Source organism: Narcine bancroftii, chromosome 10 (assembly GCF_036971445.1).
Source record: "Narcine bancroftii isolate sNarBan1 chromosome 10, sNarBan1.hap1, whole genome shotgun sequence".
In the NCBI taxonomy this organism is placed as follows: Eukaryota; Metazoa; Chordata; class Chondrichthyes; order Torpediniformes; family Narcinidae; genus Narcine; species Narcine bancroftii.
In genome coordinates this window covers 73324890-73344733 of record NC_091478.1, presented here as the reverse complement: position 1 = coordinate 73344733, position 19844 = coordinate 73324890, and the positions used below count along the sequence as shown (strand labels likewise).

The window sequence follows — 19844 nt, the reverse complement described above, 5'->3', positions numbered from 1 at the left end:
AAATAGGAATGAGGGGAAGCAATGATACGGTGAATACGGTGAATGTGCAGCTGCCACTTTATATCAATGATGAGGATAAACCATTTAGAATAAATGACACAAAGACTGGAGATTATTTAACACAGCCATTTTTTTGGCAATAACAACCCCCCACCCCAGGACTGCTAATGGGCCCCACTGTAAAGCAGTGAAGTTTTGGTTTCTTCCATACTTCTCTCCTACTAACTACATTTAAAAAAACATGAAATAATATTTATTTTACATGAGGTGAAAAGAAAATGGCTTTTACTTAAATGTGCTGTGGCCCCCAAGGAGGTCATATGGCTCCTGTGGAGAATGGCTGATCTACAGTCCATACCGGCCAGACTTTGTAACAATGGAAGGCTTAATTTCTCATTGATATAAAGAAATCCAAAGGTACTTGCAACAATCTGTCTGTTCCCAGGAGTCACCATGACTGATGCCAACTTTTTATTCTGTATTTATTCATCAAATTTAAGTTCCAAATATCTCAACTGTAATGCTGTTTTGTTTGGGATTTTTCCATTTATCTCATTCCTGATTTTCTACTTTGAGAAATACACCAATCGTCGCGGTGAATCGTAAATTAACAACCAGTCATATTTTCAGAGCAATCCTGTCATATCCTACACAATGTAAATAATCACAAGTTCTACCTCGGGCTGTCCCTTCTTATTCTTATAGTAAAGTCCCAGCCTTTCTCTTCTGGTTGAAGGCAATGGCGCCTGGCACTAGGTGCAGCTGGCATACCTGCATTTGATCGAAATTTCTCCCCTGGCCCAGGTGAATCTTAATTCGTTACTCAGCGTTTCATCCAAAAGGAACACCAAAGGGCAACTGCTTTCACTCTGAGGTAAAGAATATTTGTGCAAAGTGCATCAGCTGTTTCAAACATTTAGGTGGTTTGATATCCGTTTAAGAAGAGGGCTGCAGGGGGAGCAGAGTCACCACCTTGTACAAGTAGCACATCATCTTGGCATCCATCCATCTTTTATTCTGCATAGGTATTCCAGCCCTGCCTTCACTGCCACATTATAAACCATCAGGGGTGACAATAAATGCTGGACTTGACCACATCATCCTCAAGTCGATGAATGAAATAATAACCATGCTCAGAGAAAGCAATCAAAGAGACGGAGGGATTTAAATGAGGGATCAAGTTGATTGATTACATTGGCATGACTGGATCAGCTACTTACCTTGGTCACATCTTGTTTATCCTTTCTTCTCGCCCAAACAACAGCAAGGATGTAGAGGGCAAAAATGCAGGCAACAGTTGTAACGACTATTGGGTTATCTACAAATGTGGCAAAGAGTTCCACTGTCTTGCTGACATCCACTGCATTGGGCATGACAAAGAAGGAGGTGCTAAAGAAGGTGAGATGGTTGCACAGGCATTGAGTGTTGCTGGGAGTAGTTAGTGGGCCCACCTAAATAAAAACCATAATGTTTACAACATTGTATTTTTATATAACCATATAACATATAACCATATAACAATTACAGTATGGAAACAGGCCATCTCGGCCCCTCTAGTCCGCACTAATTTAAGTGAACTCCATTAGTCCCACCAACCTGCTCCCTGTCCATAACCCTCCAATTCCCTCACTCATCCAACCTTCTCTTAAATGACAGAACTGACCCTGCTGCATCCACCTCTCCCAGAAGGTCATTCCACTCAGCCACCACTATCTGAGTGAAGAAGCTTCCTCTTATATTACCCCTAAAATTTTGCCCCTTACCCTTAACTTATGACCCCTCATTCCAATCTCTCCTACTCTCAAGGGGAAGAGCCTATTCACATTTACTCTATCTATCCCCCTCATAATTTTATCTTCTTTGGCTTGGCTTCGCGGACGAAGATTTATGGAGGGGGTAAAAAGTCCACGTCAGCTGCAGGCTCGATTGTGGCTGACAAGCCCGATGCGGGACAGGCAGACACAGTTGCAGCGGTTGCAGGGGAAAATTGGTTGGTTGGGGTTGGGTGTTGGGTTTTTCCTCTTTTGTCTTTTGTCAGTGAGGTGGGCTCTGCGGTCTTCTTCAAAGGAGGTTGCTGCCCGCCGAACTGTGAGGCGCCAATATGCACGGTTTGAGGCGATATCAGCCCACTGGCGGTGGTCAATGTGGCAGGCACCAAGAGATTTCTTTAGGCAGTCCTTGTACCTCTTCTTTGGTGCATCTCTGTCACGGTGGCCAGTGGAGAGCTTGCCATATAACACGATCTTGGGAAGGCGATGGTCCTCCATTCTGGAGATGTGACCCACCCAGCGTGGACTCGATGCTGTCGGCCTCTGCCATCTCGAGTACTTCGATGTTAGGGATGAAGTCGCTCCAATGAATTTTGAGGATGGAGCGGAGACAACGCTGGTGGAAGCGTTCTAGGAGCCGTAGGTGATGCCGGTAGAGGACCCATGATTCGGAGCCGAACAGGAGTGTGGGTATGACAACGGCTCTGTATACGCTAATCTTTGTGAGGTTTTTCAGTTGGTTGTTTTTCCAGACTCTTTTGTGTAGTCTTCCAAAGGCGCTATTTGCCTTGGAGAGTCTGTTGTCCATCTCGTTGTCGATCCTTGCATCTGATGAAATGGTGCAGCCGAGATAGGTAAACTGGTTGACCGTTTTGAGTTTTGTGTGCCCGATGGAGATGTTGGGGGGCTGGTAGTCATGGTGGGGAGCTGACTGATGGAGGACCTCCGTTTTCTTCAGGCTGACTTCCAGGCCAAACATTTTGACAGTTTCCGCAAAACAGGACGTCAAGCACTGAAGAGCTGGCTCTGAATGGGCAACTAATATCAATCCCCCTTCAACCTTCTACCCTCCAATGAATAAAGACCCAATCTACTCAATCTTTCTCCGTATTCTAGATACTGCAATCCAGGCAACATTCAGTAAATCTTCGCTGCATCTTCTCTACCTTATTGACACCCTTCCTATAATTTAGGGACCAGGACTGCACTTAATGCAATGGTGAAAAGGAACAAGTAAAATGGAGAAAAGCAGTAACTATGATTTTGTCATTTTGTTGCTGAACATTCAGTTTTAACCTGCAAACATCTTCACAGTAAATCACATGCTAATTGTTATATAGAGAAACAGTCATTCAGATACAGGAGAATGTTAACAGCTGAATCAATATATGTTGAGAACAATGAAGATGACAAGTATCTTAAGGAAGTATTACTTGAGAGGATTTTATTTTTCATGAGAGAGGAAGGTTGGGATGATGGATTTTTATTACACCAGGACATTAAGATTTAGTGAACCATATTTTACTTTATTATCGTGATCTTGCTCAAGATTTCCTTATCATTAGAATTATTTCCAATTTTTAAAAAATCTTGTAGCACCTTGTTTTATTGGTTATACTGTAAAGTCTCAATAAAACTATTTTAAAAAGAAAGATTTAGTGAGCCAGTCTTGGTAATCAAATTAAAGTACCACTGAGTGATCTGACGGGGCTGAATGACCCTATGCCTCTTCCGACACTCCTGGGGGAAGAATGTACCAAGTTAAAAATCCACGGTAGGTGTCATGTCCCAAGTTCGTGTTATGGCTACATGGACTTCACTTCTGAAACATAGTTCCATTGATTCCAATGACATTAACAGTAAGCATTTAGTATGGAAGTGAGGAAGGAATCTCTCCCCATTATTCCTCAAAGCAGTGCTTAGAGGGGCTGACATGGATTTGATACATTATGACAGAGTAACCACACTGGATTTAGTTAGTTAGGATTTAGTTAGGTCCCCTTAATGATAAGGGGACCTAAATTATATTAGTGTTGTGTTCTTATGAGCCATTTACTCGTGATGCTTGCAAAAGTATTAAGTTACACCCTTGGTGATATTCACACACAGATCCCCAAACCATTTACATTGTTTTAAGGAATATGACAAATAGAACTAGTAATATAGTTTCTTCATTCCTATTAATTCCACTGGCATTCTTTTATTACTGAGAAAAGAACGCTGGAACCATAAGCAGAGTTTCTTACAGATTTACTTTCTCTCTGAAGGCTCAGCTAATCAGAGAAACATTTACTGTTGCAAGATCAAAAATAAAGCCAAAGCTGACTTCGTGAAAGCAGTTTTAGGTTTTGGGCAAAGGAGTCCACTTTGACTAAGAAAGTGGCTAACACCTGATTCAATGAACATGGTTTTAACAACCACTGATGAAGAAAGGTGGAATGTAATTTCTCAAAAAAGAACCCTGTCTGTCTTATAATCAACAGATTGGATTTAGCAGTGAACAAAATACTTTTTGCACTAAGTAATTGTATCAATGTCATGAGAACTGCTCCAAGAGGAGAAGGAACAAACACAGTCATTTGACACATTCAATAAGTCTCTGGCTCATCTTGTATCTCAAAACCAAAGTTCTCAGATCCTTGTGGCTGGTGGAGTTCCTCCGGCAGTTTATTTTTAGCTCCAGATTTCAGCGTCTGCAGTCTCGAGGCTTCACTGGACTGAAGGTGGGGATAAATCAGCTACTTTATGAAGACAAATAGAAAATACTGGACCTATGCACGCTGGACTTTAAGAGATGGGTTTAGACATCGTCAATACTTTGAGGAGTCTGCAATTGGGGACAAAGATTGAAAATAAAGGAGCTGTCCATAAGAATGAGGATGGGAATTCTCCAACCCAGAAAGCTGTGAACTCTGACCCATTGCACACAGTCAAAAGTTCAAAGTTCATTTATTGTCAGAGAACATACATGACATTATATACAACTTGGTGATTCTTTTTTCTGAGAGCAAGGCAGAAATATCACTTATTGGTAGTGCGGAAAAAAAATTTACTCAAGAAGATGCATATACACAAATAAAGAAATATCAAAAAACTACAGAGAGAAAAAAAATCAAAAAAGTGCAAAAGTAAGAGTTCCTGAATGAGTATCTAATTCAGTTTGTTGTTGAGGAGTCTGATAGTGGAGGGGTAGCAGTTGTTCCTGAACCTGGTGGTGTGGGTCTTGTGGTACCTGTAGCTCTTTCCTGATGGCAGCAGTGAGAACAGTGCATGTGTTGGGTGGCGTGGATCCATGATGATCATAGCTTCTCTCCAACGGCAATGTTCCATGCAGATGTTCTCGATGGTAGGGAGAGTTTTTCCTGTGATGTTCTGTGCTATTTCTACTACCTTTTACAGACCTTTCTGCTCTGGGGTATTGGTGTTCCCATACCACACTGTGATTCAGCACATTTTCCATGTCACACCTGCAGAAGTTTGCCACAGTTTCTGATGTCATACCAAACCTCCGCAAACTCCTGAGGAAGTAGAGGTGCTGATGGGCTTTCTTCACGATGCCATTGGTGTGTTGGGTCCAGGCTAAGGCAGACAGGTTTATTGACCACAGGCAATCAAGGGTTATGGGGACTAATGAGGAGAGAGAGAAGTGCAACAATCAGACCAGCGACTATCATACTGAATGGCAGAACTGGCCAGAGGGTCTTCCGTTTCCAACATTTCATCAGATTCCCAAATTCCCTGACTCTTGATTTCACAATAAAAATCAAAAATACTCACACGGCATCCAGAAGAATTCCAGTTGGTGTTAACTTCATCCCAGTAAACACACTGGGAGACAAAAGATGTGAAGGCCATGGTCTGGTTCATCAGTTGTGAAGAGTTCAGATCTGGGACAGGCCTCACAGCTAAGTAGTAAATTCCCACTCCATACATCAACTCAGCAAGAGGGATAAGCCAGGTGTATCTTGCAGCTAATTGGGGAAAATGAAAGAAATCAGAAAAGATTTATGCTAGATAGTCTCATCACTTTTCCACTCACTAACTACCTGAAGTATTCAGGGCATTGTAAAAGATAACTGATTCTAGAGAGAGAGAGAGAGAGAGAGAGAGAGAGAGAGAGAGAGAGAGAGAGAGAGAGAGAGAGAGAGAGAGAGAGAGAGAGAGAGAGAGAGAGAGAGAGAGAGCAAAAAAGAAATGAGAGAGAGTGAAAGTGAGAGAGAGAATGAGAGAGGGTGAGTGAAACAGTAAGAGAAGGAGAGAGTGAGAGGGGAGAGTGGGAGAATGGAAGAAAAGGAGAGGGGGAGAGGGGGAGAGGGGAGATGGAGATGGCTCAACTGTCGGTAGAGCTGGCAAGGTATCTCCAAAAAGTGAAGGTACAAGACACAATGAAGGTGTTCACTTGTTGTGTTTCCCACTTGCAGAAGCTCTTACCTCCTGTGTACTCAGAATTAGGTAGCTGGGTGGAAACCAGAAAACTAGATTCATTTGGTTCATTTGCATAACCCAAGTAAAGGAAGAGTGGGACACTTTGCTCAGCCTCCAGATAAAACCCAAGGGTGCCACTGTCTGAAGTAACATTCACTTGCATGGTGGTTAGGCTGTTTTCCAGCTTGAATTCCGCCCAGTTCTCCTGAGTCACATCAGATCTAGGAAGCATTATCTGTGACAGAAACCATCCATGTTACAATTAAAATGACTTGTAAGGTCACAAAGTATTATTTCAATAGGTATTTTAGCTGATGGGTTAATGACATCATTGAAGTAGTCGAGGCTCCGTGATCCCCAATTCTCCAACAAGCAACAAACTTCACCATCACCCCATCCTCTTTAACAATTCAAAAAACTATCAATCTTGAATACAAAATTATGGTGTGTATAGAGAGAATGCCAGCAGCTTTTTCCACTGACAAACCAGAGGACACGGGTTAAGGGGGAAAATTTAGGGGGAACATTAGGCGGAATTTCTTCACACGAAGAGTGGTGGGTGTGTGGAACGAGCTGCCAGCTGAAGTGGTAAATGCAGGCTCAATGTTGACATTTAAGAAAACTTTGCACAAGTGCATGGAGAGAGGGGTATGGAGGGATATGGAATGGGTGCAGGTCAGTGGGTTAGGCACGAACTAGAATGGCCAAATGGCCTGTTTCTATGCTGTAGTGTTCTATGGTTCAACTTCAACCATGCATAACGGGGGACCTATGGTGCCCCAAGTGGGCCACAGCACTTTTAAGTAAAAGCCTTGCTTTCTTCAACTTCATGGGACATAAACATTTTTAAACTTTTTTTTAATGTAGTCGGTAAGAGAAAAGTGTGGAAGAAACCAAACCTTGACTGCTTCACAAGGAATGGGGCCCATAAACTTTGAGCAGAGTCTTAGGGGGAACATTGTTGAAGAATGGTTGAGAATGGCTGGTCTAATCTATCTTCAAAACAAGATGAATATTCCATGGAGTCCTTCTCAGTGCTTCTGTAATGCCAGTGGCAGGATGGCTGTCTCAAACTGCTAAATATTTTGGCACAAGCATTCACAACCACGACAGCAGGAGGCTGAATTTGGATGGTCTTCCATACCAATAACTTCAGCCTGCACTGTACCACTGAGGTACTGCTTAGCTCTGGTCTGCCCTGAAGATGGCATTGACCAGTAGGCACTGCATTTTGGTTGGCTACAAAAAAACTTCCAACTCCATGTGCCGAGTCCAGCTTTGGCTGCATGCAGCATTCACCTCAAGGATGCAACTAATTCATAGGCTGAAGCTCATTGTGGTCCTCCAGTGGGTCTCTTTAATAGTCGAGCAAATTTAGGTTCTTGGGAGTCACTAACATGGAGAATCTTTCCTGGACCCAAAACGCCAATGTCATGGCGAAGAAAGGTCGTCAGTGCCTTGACTTCCTCTGGAGTTTGCAGAGGTTTGGCATGAGACCAGAAACCCTGGGAAATTTCTAGAAGTGTGGTGGAAAGTGTGCTGACCGGCACCCTCTAAAAGGTAGTGAACACAGCCCAGTACATCACAGGCAAAACCTTCCCCACTGTTGAATACATCTACAGGGAACGCTGTCATCAGAGGGCAGCAGCAAACCATCAAAGACCATCACCACCCAGCACACGCCTTGTTCTTACTGTTGCCATCAGGAAAGAGGTATAGATGCCACAAGACTCGCACCATCAAGAACAGCTGCTACCCCTCCACCATCAGGTTCCTCAATGACATTTAAGGACTCTTATTTGTCCACTTTATTCATTTTTTTTGCTCTCACTGTATTGCACAGTTTGTTTACATTAGTTATCTGTTTACATTTCTTTTATTTGTTTACATATTTACACTGCATACAGTTTAATTTTTTGCACTATCAATTAGTGGTAGGTTGTACTCTGACAATCAATCTGAAACCTATCTAATCTGTGAGTCCCATTGTATCTCATTGGCATCTGAATGTGAAGGCCAGGGACATAAGGTTCCTTTTATTCAACTCATGAAGGCAAGGAATCAGAATTTCAACTGTGTATCTGTGGTGGTCCACCACCGGCCTACTGCAGGGGGCAACCTCTGTACCTGCAGGAGTGTAAGGGGACAGGACAACAGCTGGCCGGCTGTCAATCAGTCAGCCTGAATGGATCAAGCCCCACCCGGTCGGGTGTCAATCACCCTCTGAGATATAAGCCTGCGTCGACCCCCCCGAGGCCTCACACAGAGCTGCTGCAGCCACAGCCAGCCTGGCTCTGTGGAAGTCTTTGTGGATTAAAGCCTGTTGTACAGTCTTTACCTTGTGTGTGTCTGATTCTGTCTAACAGCGCCCCACAGCATCATGAAATTTGTTGTTTTCCAGCAGCACTATTGTGCATTACAGGTGCAAAATTGCAATAGACTACGGTTCTGTAAATACAATATTTAAGAATAAATAATTAGAGCAAAAAGAGAAAAAGGTGAGGTAGTGTCCACAGGTTCATTGTCCATTCAGAAGTCTGATGGTGGAGGGAGAAGAAGGAGTTTGTGCATGCAACTTGCAGACTTACCTCAATATCCTCCGACAGATTGCTGACAAGATGAACCGTGCCATTCGATGATGTCAGTACTAGGCCGCTCACAGCTCCAGAGACTTCATTCTTCCCGGTCCACATGAAGGGGTTCACTGAAAAGCTCACCATCTGTGCAAAAGGAAAGCTGTGGTACTTCATAAAAATTCATTTCTCATAAAAACAACAGAGGGGAATGGAAAATTGCCGTCTCAGAATCTTCAGTAAAACTTCTGGGAGTGTTGTACATGCTGATTTGTCCTGGTGAATTAATCCTCTTTCACTTTTTACATAATTGTGATTAGACTAAGTGGGAAGTGGCGAAAAATGTAGTTCCATAAGATCGAAGCACTAGTCCCCCTTCTCACCTGAAGACGAGGACAATGGTTTACTTGTAAAAGCACACAAAATGTTGCAGGAACAACAGTATTTCTGTAGGTTTTTACTATTTCAGGATTACATGCTGCTCCAGTTGGAACCATGAGATCCAAGCTTCACTCCTGATCTCTTTACTGCCCAATTCTTTGCAATTCCATATCCACATACTCACGTATTAAAATATAAATTTAAAACATGCATTTGCTGCAAATCTGAAAATAATACAGCAAATGCTGGAAACATCAGGGTAGGCAGCACCTGTGAAGAGAGAAATGGGCCTAACGTTTCAGGTAGGAGACCCTTGGTCACCCATTATATCCCATATATATCCCTTGTTCCCTTGAAGAAGGGCTCAGGCCAGAAATGTGGGTCATATATTTTTACCTCCCATGCACATTGCGAGACCGGCTGGGTTCCTCCCACATTCCTGTGTGTTTTTAACTACAATCTCAGCATCTGCAGACTTCTATACTTCACCACAATAGTTTACTCGATGCCTCAGCCAGGTGCTCCTCAACTTACGATGGGGTTGCGATCCGGAAAACCCATCGTAAGTCAAAAAAATAGTGTCAAAAAAGAATGCCGCATCTACCATTTTTAGAACTAAGTTTTGAATACCTTTATTCCACACTGAAAAAAACCATTAACCCACACAGCTGAAAGCACACTGGGCATGGTTGAGTAAGCATCGTGTAAGAGTATCGTACAGCATATCACAACAGATCAGAATTCGAAATTGAAAGTACAGATTCAAACCATCATAACTTTGAAGAATCATAAGTCAGACCATTGTAAGTAGGGGAGCACCTGTATTTTGCAAATGCTTGGATACTCAGTGACTATGAAGGGACTCTCTTTTGCTTTCCTTTCTCTCTTACTGTAAAGGGACACTGGGCGACACTAATGGTGACCCTTTGCCTCACGGCAGGCAGAAGGCATTTCCGTGTAATATTACATGTCAAAAAGGAATAAAGGAATCTTTCAATGAGATCACCAATGTCGCTGAAGTTGCTTTGCATGGATGATGCACTGTATTTTAATAGCTCATTACAAGATTACCAGCAAAAAGTATGGCTTGAAAATGGGTTTGATTAGACTCCATCCATTGTGGACCTGGAACAAAGTGAGCCACTCTCCGTGAGTCGCTCACCTATTTATGACAAAGATAAAGAGGACATTTTGTTTTGAGGTTTGTGAATCTTTGGAAGTGTCAACTGAGAGAGAGAGAACTGTGGAGGCAGAATCTTAGAATATTTGCAAGCAGATTGATATCCCACTCCAAATCAGCTCAACGGAACCAATAAAAAAGGGCAAGTCTGATACATAAATACCCCTGGTATCCGGCATCTATAGAGATTGGTAGATGCCGGATAAGTGATTTTGCCGGTTGTTTGGGATTGTCTGTGGCATGATTGGTGACCTATCCACAAGGGGGCGCCAATTTTCATATTTTTTTACCTATTTATTTTCTGAGCTTTTTTTGCTGGCTGCTTGAGGATGCTGATTGCTTCAATTCCAGATAACGGGGATTTTATGATCTTTTACCATCTAGATTTTGCATTTCTAGCTCTATTATTATAAACAATATGGGGCTTTCACACTTTGCCAGCTATGGCAGAGGGCAAAAATCACTATTTAAAAAAAAATGATACATCACAGTTAAAGGACCTTCCGTCCCAAAAACCCATGCCCTCAATAACACCCAGTTAACTTACCCACCCCTTATATTTTGGAGGGGAAGCCAGTGCACCCAAAGGAAACCCCTTCGCAGAGACGGGGAGAAGGTACACACTCCTTACAGACAGCACAAGATTCAAACCCGGGTCACTGGCACTGTCATATTGATTTACTAACAGTACAATATGAGAGAAAGAGAAGCAAAAGAAAGTCCCTTCAGAGTATGTGTATTCACCCCGGCGCCCCCACAGCCTCTGCAGTCACAAGGACTCCTGCTCACCTCCAAAGTGTGGAAAGGCTTACTATCAGAACAGATGTGAAGCTGAGAGAATGGAATGGAGTCATTGGATGGAGCAAGGTTGGAAGAGATGTACTACGAGGAGCTCAGCAGGTCTCGCAGCGCCCATAGGAAATATAGATGTGTGACCAACATTTCAGGCCTGAGCCCTTCACGAGGGTATGAACAAAAAGCAGTCAGGTACCTCAATAAAAAGGCTGGGGGGGGGGGAGAAGGGAAGAAAGGGCAGGGGGAGAAATAATTAATAATAAATTGGATAGATACATGGATGGGAGAGGTGCGGAGGGCTAAGAATGGGAGTAGCGAAGTATATGGCTGACGGGCCAGATGGCCTTGCCCCCAAGCTGTAGCATTCTATGGTTCTCTGGGGGGAGCTCAGACCAACAGACAGCAGGTGATAATAGCACATAGATAGAGGAAAGATGAGAATGGATCAGGGGAAGGAGGAGCCTCTGTGAATGCAGAGAGCTGGAGGAAGAGAGAGAGAGAGAGAGAGAGAGAGGAGATGGATGTTGGACACTACCTCCTGCAGAGGAGATGGAGATGTCCAGAAAGGAGAAGAGTCTGATCTGGAGCATGAGAAATCTATGGAAATTGACAGCAATGTGGCTGAATGGTACAAGTTAACCTGTGAATGCAAGAAGTAATATGGTTATCAATATCATGCAAAAAGAAATGAGGGAAGAAGCCTGAATATGTTAAAAACAAAAGCGTTTCCTGCAACAAGAATCCAGGAAAGAAATATGTGGCTTATTACTGCCAAAGGTAATAAATGCATTATCCCAAGACTCACTTCACTTCGTGTGCTCCTACATATATAATTCACTTCAGGAGCAGATAAGGGTTTCATTTGCCTGCACAGAAATGCGTTACTTGGTTGTTTGAAATGCGGTTCCTACCCGTACATCCACTGTGTCCATGCCATTGCTACTGCTCAGTGACGGTAATGCCGGGAGGGTGAAGCTTGCTGCAGCCGGATCTGAAATAACGATGGAATCTCCTTCCACACTGTCGGCTGGAAGTCTAAAATACAGGAAATAACAGTCACCTCTCCTCTCCTGTTGTCCTCTCCGTCACCAATTATTACCCTTTGTCTGTTGGCCTGTCCTCCTCCCCTTGCCCTTTCTTTCCTTCCCCCCTGGCCTTTTAATTCAGACACATGTCTACTTTTTTTTGCTTATACCTCAGGGTTGAAATGTCAGTAATATGTCTTTACCTCCTAGGGACGCTGCGAGATCTGCTGAGTTCCTCCAGCTTTCCTGTGCTTTTACTACAATCACAGGTCTGGAGACTGTTGTGTTTTACTAAATTTCATTCCTAGAAAGAACTAACATTTCCTCTTGATCAACAAAAAATGGAAAATTCAAACTACTTATCAGTGAGACAGTAACAAATTCAGTTTTTAAATTCTGTTATTTTTATGTTAAGACCTTGGTTTATGTTTGATCCAATGTATCGAAAATTCTAACCACTTAACTGCGACATCACTTAAATGTCACCGTACTCCACCCTTATCCTCATTCAAGCACTAATACCTTTATTATCTTGAGATCCTATTGAAAGGCTGGCTGGATGGTTTGTTTTGTTTAACTTTCTGACTGCCATTTCAAACAAAAGGCATTAAATCAAAGTTTTAGACATCTTCTTTAGCACTCAAATCACACAAGCATGCAGACATACAGCTAACTTCCAATCACTTCATTTTGATTTACTGTTCTAACATCTTCCAGAATTGTAAAATTCACAGGTTATATTTACAAATACATCCCTGATGAGATGAAATGGCCAGGGTTTACTGCAACAGGGGCGTTGTCTTCTCAGAGTTCAAAACCCTTTCCTCTCTTTCTCTCTCTCTTCCCACACTCTCCCTTAAGTTTCAATTATGTAGATGGCATTTCTCTCCCACCCCCTTGGCTCCACCTGCTGGTGAACTACTGCCAAAGCCACAATCCAAGACACCAACACAATAACTTGTCCTCTCAGTACACATCTCCAAACTTGTTGGGTACAGCATTTTATATTCAGGACTAACTGTCCAACAGATCAGCATTTTTGCATTTTATCTCCCCCTCCTGTCAGGGAGTGCACTTAAAACTAATTTGGCAGCATAACATTTCTTTTCTCTTCCCCTTTCCTTCTGCCTCCTTGCTTGTAGCACTTCTTCATTTAGAGCAGTGGTTTTCAAACTGCTCCCATATAACCATATACATATTTACAGCACAGAAACAGGCCAGTTTGACCCAACTAGTCCGTGCCGAACATCATCTCCCACTCAGTTCCACTGACCCGCATTTGGCCCAACACCTCTCCTGTCCATATACCTATCCAAACTTTCCTTAAATATTAACATCAATCTCGCTTCTACCACCACTGCCGGAAGTTCATTCCATACCCTCCCCCCACCCTGTGCATAAAGAAATTTCCCCTTATGTTTCCCTTAAACTTTTCACCTTTTCCTCTCAACTTGATCAATCTATCCCCCTTTTTCAAGCTCTCCGCATCCTTGGATCTTTATTACCACAGTGTTTGCTTTGCACTGCTGCCTTTTCCTTTCTTATTGCAACTATCCAGATATCTGTGTGAAAAGCATCTTTGTGTAACATCCAGAAAGGAACTTTCACTTATAACACTGATAAACTTCACAGAACATTTGCACTTACACATCTTGCAGTCAAAGACAAAGATACTGTGGGCTGAACTGTTCTTAGATCTATCCGAGGTAGACTTCAATTTTTCATATTTTTGGGGGGCACAGTTAGCGCCCCACTATTACAGCACCAGTGAGCCGAGTTTGAATCTAGCTCTGCTGAAAGCAGTTTGTACATTTCCCCGTGTATGCGTGTATCCCTAAACTCACATTCCACCTTAAGCAATCCCTATGCCACAGGTGATCTGTGATTAGTGAGGGATTACTTAAGGTGGGATGTGAGTTTAGGGGAGCAGTTTGAAAACCACTGTTTTAATCGTCCCTCATTGACTCGATATGTGCACGGTTTCGCAGCTCCAGAGGAAATGGGCCAATGACAATTTTTCTCAAGCAAAATATTTCAATAACAATTGGGTCTAGAACAGTGGTTTTCAACCTTCCCTTCCCACTCACATACCACCTGAAGCAATCCCTTACCAATCACTTGAATCCCATAGCTTAGGGATTGCCTAAAGTGGAATATGAGTTTAGGGGGTGAGTTTGAAGACCCCTGATCAATTCTCACTTTTCCTCTCCTGTCCTATCCATATCCAATTATCACCGTTTGCCTGTTGGCCTGTGCTCCTCCCTCTGCCCTTTCCTCTCTTCTCTCCCAGCCTTTTTTAATTCAGGTGCCTGCCTGCTTTTTACTCACACCTTGAAGAAGGGCCCAGACCCGAAACATTGGTTTTATATCTTTACCTCCAATGGACACTGCAAGACCTGTTGAGTTCCTCCAGCATTTTTTGTTCTTTCCTCTTGTGCTCTTTTAGATTTCTAGACTCGTCGTTGACCCTTAAGCTATATTTTTTGATAACTTGTACTGTTTAAACCTTCAAGGCTTAAAATGAAGCCATCTTTGTTCTATGATTTCCATTACTTTAAAAACAATTACGTTGGACAGGCAGGCAGGCATGTTTCATTTGTAACAGGTTCAGATCCTCATTTTGTTTTTTTTTTACCCCAACATCAATAATCTTTTTGGCAGGCACGTAACTAACAGATATATAGTTTCCATCTCTTCGTCCTTTTCCCCTTCTGAATATCGGTGGGTTCTACAAGGAGAACATGTCTTCATATTTTGATTGCAAAAGCAACCCCGTGGTCCATAGATGAGACAATCCCGTTCCAAGTGAAGTCCGATGCCTCAGATGTAGCACTAGCTGCCACACTGAACCAGGAGGGATGACCGGTAGCCTTTTTCTCGTGGACCCTACAGTGGCCCGAGGAAAGACACTTGGCAGTGGAGAAGGAGGCTCAAGCCATTGTGGAGCCGGTAAGGCACTGGAAACATTATCTGGAATATAAACGCTTCACCCTCGTCATGGACCAATGATCCGTGGCTTTTATGTTCGACAACCAGAACAGGGGGAAGATTACGACATTCTATACCATCCTGGGAGGCTCAATGAGCACCCAGATGTGCTGTCCAGGGGCACCTGTGCGGCCCTCAACCACATGTGCCAACTGCAGAGCTTGCACAATGAGCTAGGCCACCTGGGAGTCGCTAGACCGTTCCACTTCATAAGGACCCAAAATCTGCCATTCTCAGTAGAGGAAGTAAGGATAGTTAACAAGGGCTGTCCCATCTGTGTAGAATGCAAACTGCAGTTTTACCGGCTGGATAGAGCCACACTGATAAAAGCTACTAGACCTTTCGAGTGCCTCAGCCTCGACTTTAAAGGCCCGCTCCCTTCCTATGACAGGAACATCTATTTCCTTAATGCCATAGATGAATATTCACGCTTCCCTTTTGCAGCCCCATGCCCCGACGTATCGGCAGCCACAGTAATAAAGTGCCTGCAATCCATTTTCAGCATGTATGGGTACCCCAGCTATATACACACAGACAGGGTTGGTGCCTTTATGAGTGCCGAAGTCCAGCAGTACCTATGGGATAGAGGCATTGCCACCACCCGCATCACAGACTACAATCCCAGGGGTAATGGGCAAGTAGAAAGGGAAAATCCCACTATCTGGAAAAATGTCCTGTTGACCTTAAAGGCCAAAGACCTACCCATGACAAGATGTGTTACTGGAGGCTTTACATTCTATACGCTCGCTGTTGCAGAGTTGAAGGACTGAGAAGACACCACATGACCGTATGTTTTCTTTTTCGAGGAAAGCCGCGATGGGCATGGTGCTGCTTAGATGGTTGATGACACTGGGACCAGCACTCCTCTGGAAGCACTGCAGGCCCCACAAAACGGACCCACTGGAATTGAGGCATGTGAATCTCCATTATGGATGGGAAGACTCGGTGGCCACCAGGGACCTCGCACCGACCAGAATTGTGGACAACGCAGGTGAGTCTCAGACCCCTACAGATCAGCACGAAGGGATCGTGGACGACGCGGGAGAGTCACAGACCCTTATGGATCAGCACGAAGGACAACAGACACCAGAACAGCCGACCATCACATCACCCCAAAGGGCCCCGCTGAACAATACACCCCCAACAACCAGTACTCGTACGGAAAGACCTACACCCCCTCAGCATACTCCCACCCTGCAACCAACGGGAAGCCCTACGTCCCCTCAGCATACTCCCACTCAATGTCAGGACCCTCTGCCCTCAATGCCCTCCACTCCCCCTGCCCCAAAGATCCAAGAGAAAAAGGAAAGCCCGTCAGATACTGGAGTTATGAATGTACGGTGGGGAGGTCAAAATCCTTTAAATGGGGGGTGAATGCAGAGATATGCTATTACACCACTAGGTCACCAGGGGCCACCACCTGACGACCTTGTATATAGAGCCGATCGAAGCTCGTACTCCTCCATTCTGACCTAGGCTTGCACAGAGGCAAGACCTAGCTGTATATATTAGTCTATTAAAACTAGCGTTTAACTTGCACTCTGTCTCGTGTGGTTGATGTTAGTCACCATCAGAAATTATTTGCCATTTTCCATTTAAAAATGTGATTAATTTGCGGTTTTGCACTCGAAGCATGAACAATGAAACTTCATCTCCACAATATTCAGGCTCTTGAACCTATCTTCAATACACAAATAATAATTTCTCGTTCTCACAAATCTAGCTTAATGAGGGCTTAGGGAGTAAAGCACAAAAATCTGCAGAGACTGTGATTTAGTGAAAACATAAAATTGAAAGAGGAACTCAACAGGTCTCGCAGCATCCATCGGAGGTAAAGATATATAAATGGCGTTTGGCGAATGACCTTTTCTTCAATATATGAGCAAAAAGCAGGCAGGCTCCTGAATAAAAACGACTGGGGGAGGAGGGAAGAAAGGGCAGTGGGTGGGGGGGGGGGGAGTACAGGGGAACGGGCAATAATTGAACATGGATAGGAAGATGGGAGATAAAAGGTGAGAGTTGATCGGGGTGGGAGTGGCTCTGTAAATGCAGAGCTGGATTCTCAACTTTCTCAATTTCAGCGTCTGCAGACTTCAGGTTTCACTCCATGGGGGGGGGGGAGGGGGGAAGGTGGGGTAATTTTTTTGACAAGATAACCAAAATAAGTGCTATGAAGTCAGATGAAAGTAACTACTAATGGGCAGAGTTGAAGGACTGAGACATAACCGACTTGGGAATGACAGAGTCTGGTCTGGATATGGAGAGAATTCCTTTCCCAAATAATGGTGCATTGAACTTCTGCAGTCAACTAGAGTGCATAAGGCATAACTTTAATTTTGTAAATTTGCTGGGCTCATCAAATGTAAAATAAGGGGTAGAAGTTTTCCTTTACCTCTGCAGGTACATTCTAACCGAGGGCATTGTCATCAGAATAGGTTCCTCGTCAGCTATTGCTTCATTCAACGCCACGATCTGCAAATGGTTTATGGTGTCCAATAACATCTCCGACACCATTCTTTGCTGAAATGTAAAATTACAATTGAAAATGCAAGGTTGGTATCATCGAATGGACACTCAGCTGTGAAGATTGCCTTCTCTTCAGTCCTCAGCACTGCTGTACTTACTGTATCTGCAGCCATGCTGTCCTCTTCATCGTTTTCTACCAAAGCTTCCAAAACGTTGTTTACCACATTAAATATGTTTTTTGTTGCAACCATCCTTTTCTCAGGGTCCTTGTTACCCTCGGTCAGCAGGGATATGCCCACATTCTGCAAAGTTGCACTGGCTTGCAGCTTAAAAGAGAAATAAAACATCTAGTTCCAGCTCATTATAATGGAAGGCTTTCAGCTCATTCACCCATCTTTATCTTACTTTCTCCATTAGACTTATAATGAGTTGTTTTGCTTTGACAGTGAGCATTCTGAGATATTGTAATTCTTTATCTCTTCCATTCTATCAGTGCATTCCATTCCTTTACACAGTGGTTTTCAAACTGCCCCCATAAACTCACATTCCACCCTAAGCAATCCTTATGCCATCGGTGCTCTGTGATTGGTAAGGGATTGCTTAAGGTGGGATGTGAGTGGGAAGGGAAGGTTGAGAACTGCAGCTCTAGACCTAACTGTTACTGAAATATTTTGCTTGAGAAACATTGTCATTGGGGCCCATTTCCTTTGGAGTTATGAAACTTTGTCAATTAGGTACGATTTTCAATTGTAAAGTTGACCAGCAATTAACAGCACAGCACAGAAGATCCTGATCACAGGGGTAAAATACTGAAAGAGATTAGAAATGTGGGTACCTGTGATGTAGATGTCAATTCATTGGACCAGTTGGTTAGCTGCTTCAGAACGTCAGAAATTTCAAGAACTCTGTGCAGCGATGAGACTTCCACAAGAGACAAGTTTGAAAGCATTGTTTCTCTCAACTAGGAGACGTTTTTAGTGGCAGGAAACAGAATTAGACAAGATTAATTATTCTTCACTTAGTTGTTCTCTATCCCATTAAAATATATTTATCTAAATCACTCTGATTTAAAATGAAGTTTGATCAGAATTTGGAAGGTTTTACACAAACCTTTTGTTTGTGATCAGAGCAACTGTGACTATTTTACCTGCGTAAAGCTGAGATGTTAGATAATCAATGGTCCCTCATTTGATTTCATAATGGCCCTCATATCCCTTGTCAGAGTGTCTCAAATGGTTTCACAACCAATTAAGTACTTTTGGGATGTAATGCAAGATTCCTCAAACATCAATGAGGTAATGATGAAGTATTCTATTAGTGTTCACAGAGGAATAAAATATTGGTCAGGATTGTGGGGATAACTCTTTCTCCAAAATGATACCCTGGAGTCCTTAATATTCACACACAAGGTTAGCGCAAAGCTATTATAGTGGCAGTGACACAGGTTCCAAGCCCGAGATGTCTGTAAAGAATTTGCATCTTCTCCCATGTCTGCGTGAGTTTTTCCTGACTGCTCCAGTTTCCTCCCACTCTCCAAATCGTATAGGGTTGGTAGGTTAATTTTGGAGAAATTGGGTTTAAATGGCCGGAATCAGTTTCTACCGTGCTGTAAATAAATTTAAAAATTTTTAAAAGAGAGACAGCCGATGATGGATCTGGCCCAAAATTCTGACATTTTCCAATGAGTTACTCCAGTAGACTGTGATTTGGTTTAAAATATTATCTTAAAGTCATCACCTCTGATAAGGCAGCCTTCCCTTAGCTGTACACAAGAATCAACCCGGCCTTTGGCACCAAGTTCACTGGAGTGGGCTGTGATCCAGGGACGTACTGACTCATAAGCCCCATTGCTGTTTCATGGATGTCGATTGCAGTATCACATCACATGATTAAAATATATAACTGACCAAGCTTCTGACATTTCACCGTTATTATACTAATTTTTACACTAGTCATTTGGGAATATTGGGCTACTAAGTATTTGAACCTTCATTTAGAACTCAATGATATTTTATTCTTTCATTTATTGTCTTCTCCAAAGAAAATACCTGCTTTTTGTCAATCAGCGACAACTCGTCTGGGTTTCCTTCAAGGTCGTCTTGATTCAACATGGAGGAGACTGATTCAAATAGTTGAATGATTGAAGAACTATTGGCTGTTTCCATTAATTGTTCTGATAAGAGTGTTGCCAGATCTTTATTCTCTTTAATGTTTGAGAATGCACGAACCTGCAGTAGGAATG

The 19844-nt window shown here is 43.1% G+C and overlaps 1 protein-coding gene across 1 annotated transcript in view; it reads right to left on the bottom strand.

Moving 5' to 3' along the window:
* The window catches only part of pkd1l2a (polycystic kidney disease 1 like 2a), a 93100-nt gene that overhangs the window by 56140 nt on the left and 17116 nt on the right, over positions 1-19844 (bottom strand). Inside the window, exons 8-16 of the mRNA XM_069899441.1 lie at positions 19651-19830; positions 18438-18563; positions 17761-17928; positions 17529-17656; positions 12035-12158; positions 8783-8914; positions 6201-6429; positions 5547-5740; positions 1221-1451 (exon numbers count right to left, since the gene is read on the bottom strand). Of these exons, the coding sequence (XP_069755542.1) occupies positions 1221-1451; positions 5547-5740; positions 6201-6429; positions 8783-8914; positions 12035-12158; positions 17529-17656; positions 17761-17928; positions 18438-18563; positions 19651-19830 (1512 nt within the window). The remainder of the gene's footprint in view (positions 1-1220; positions 1452-5546; positions 5741-6200; positions 6430-8782; positions 8915-12034; positions 12159-17528; positions 17657-17760; positions 17929-18437; positions 18564-19650; positions 19831-19844) is intronic.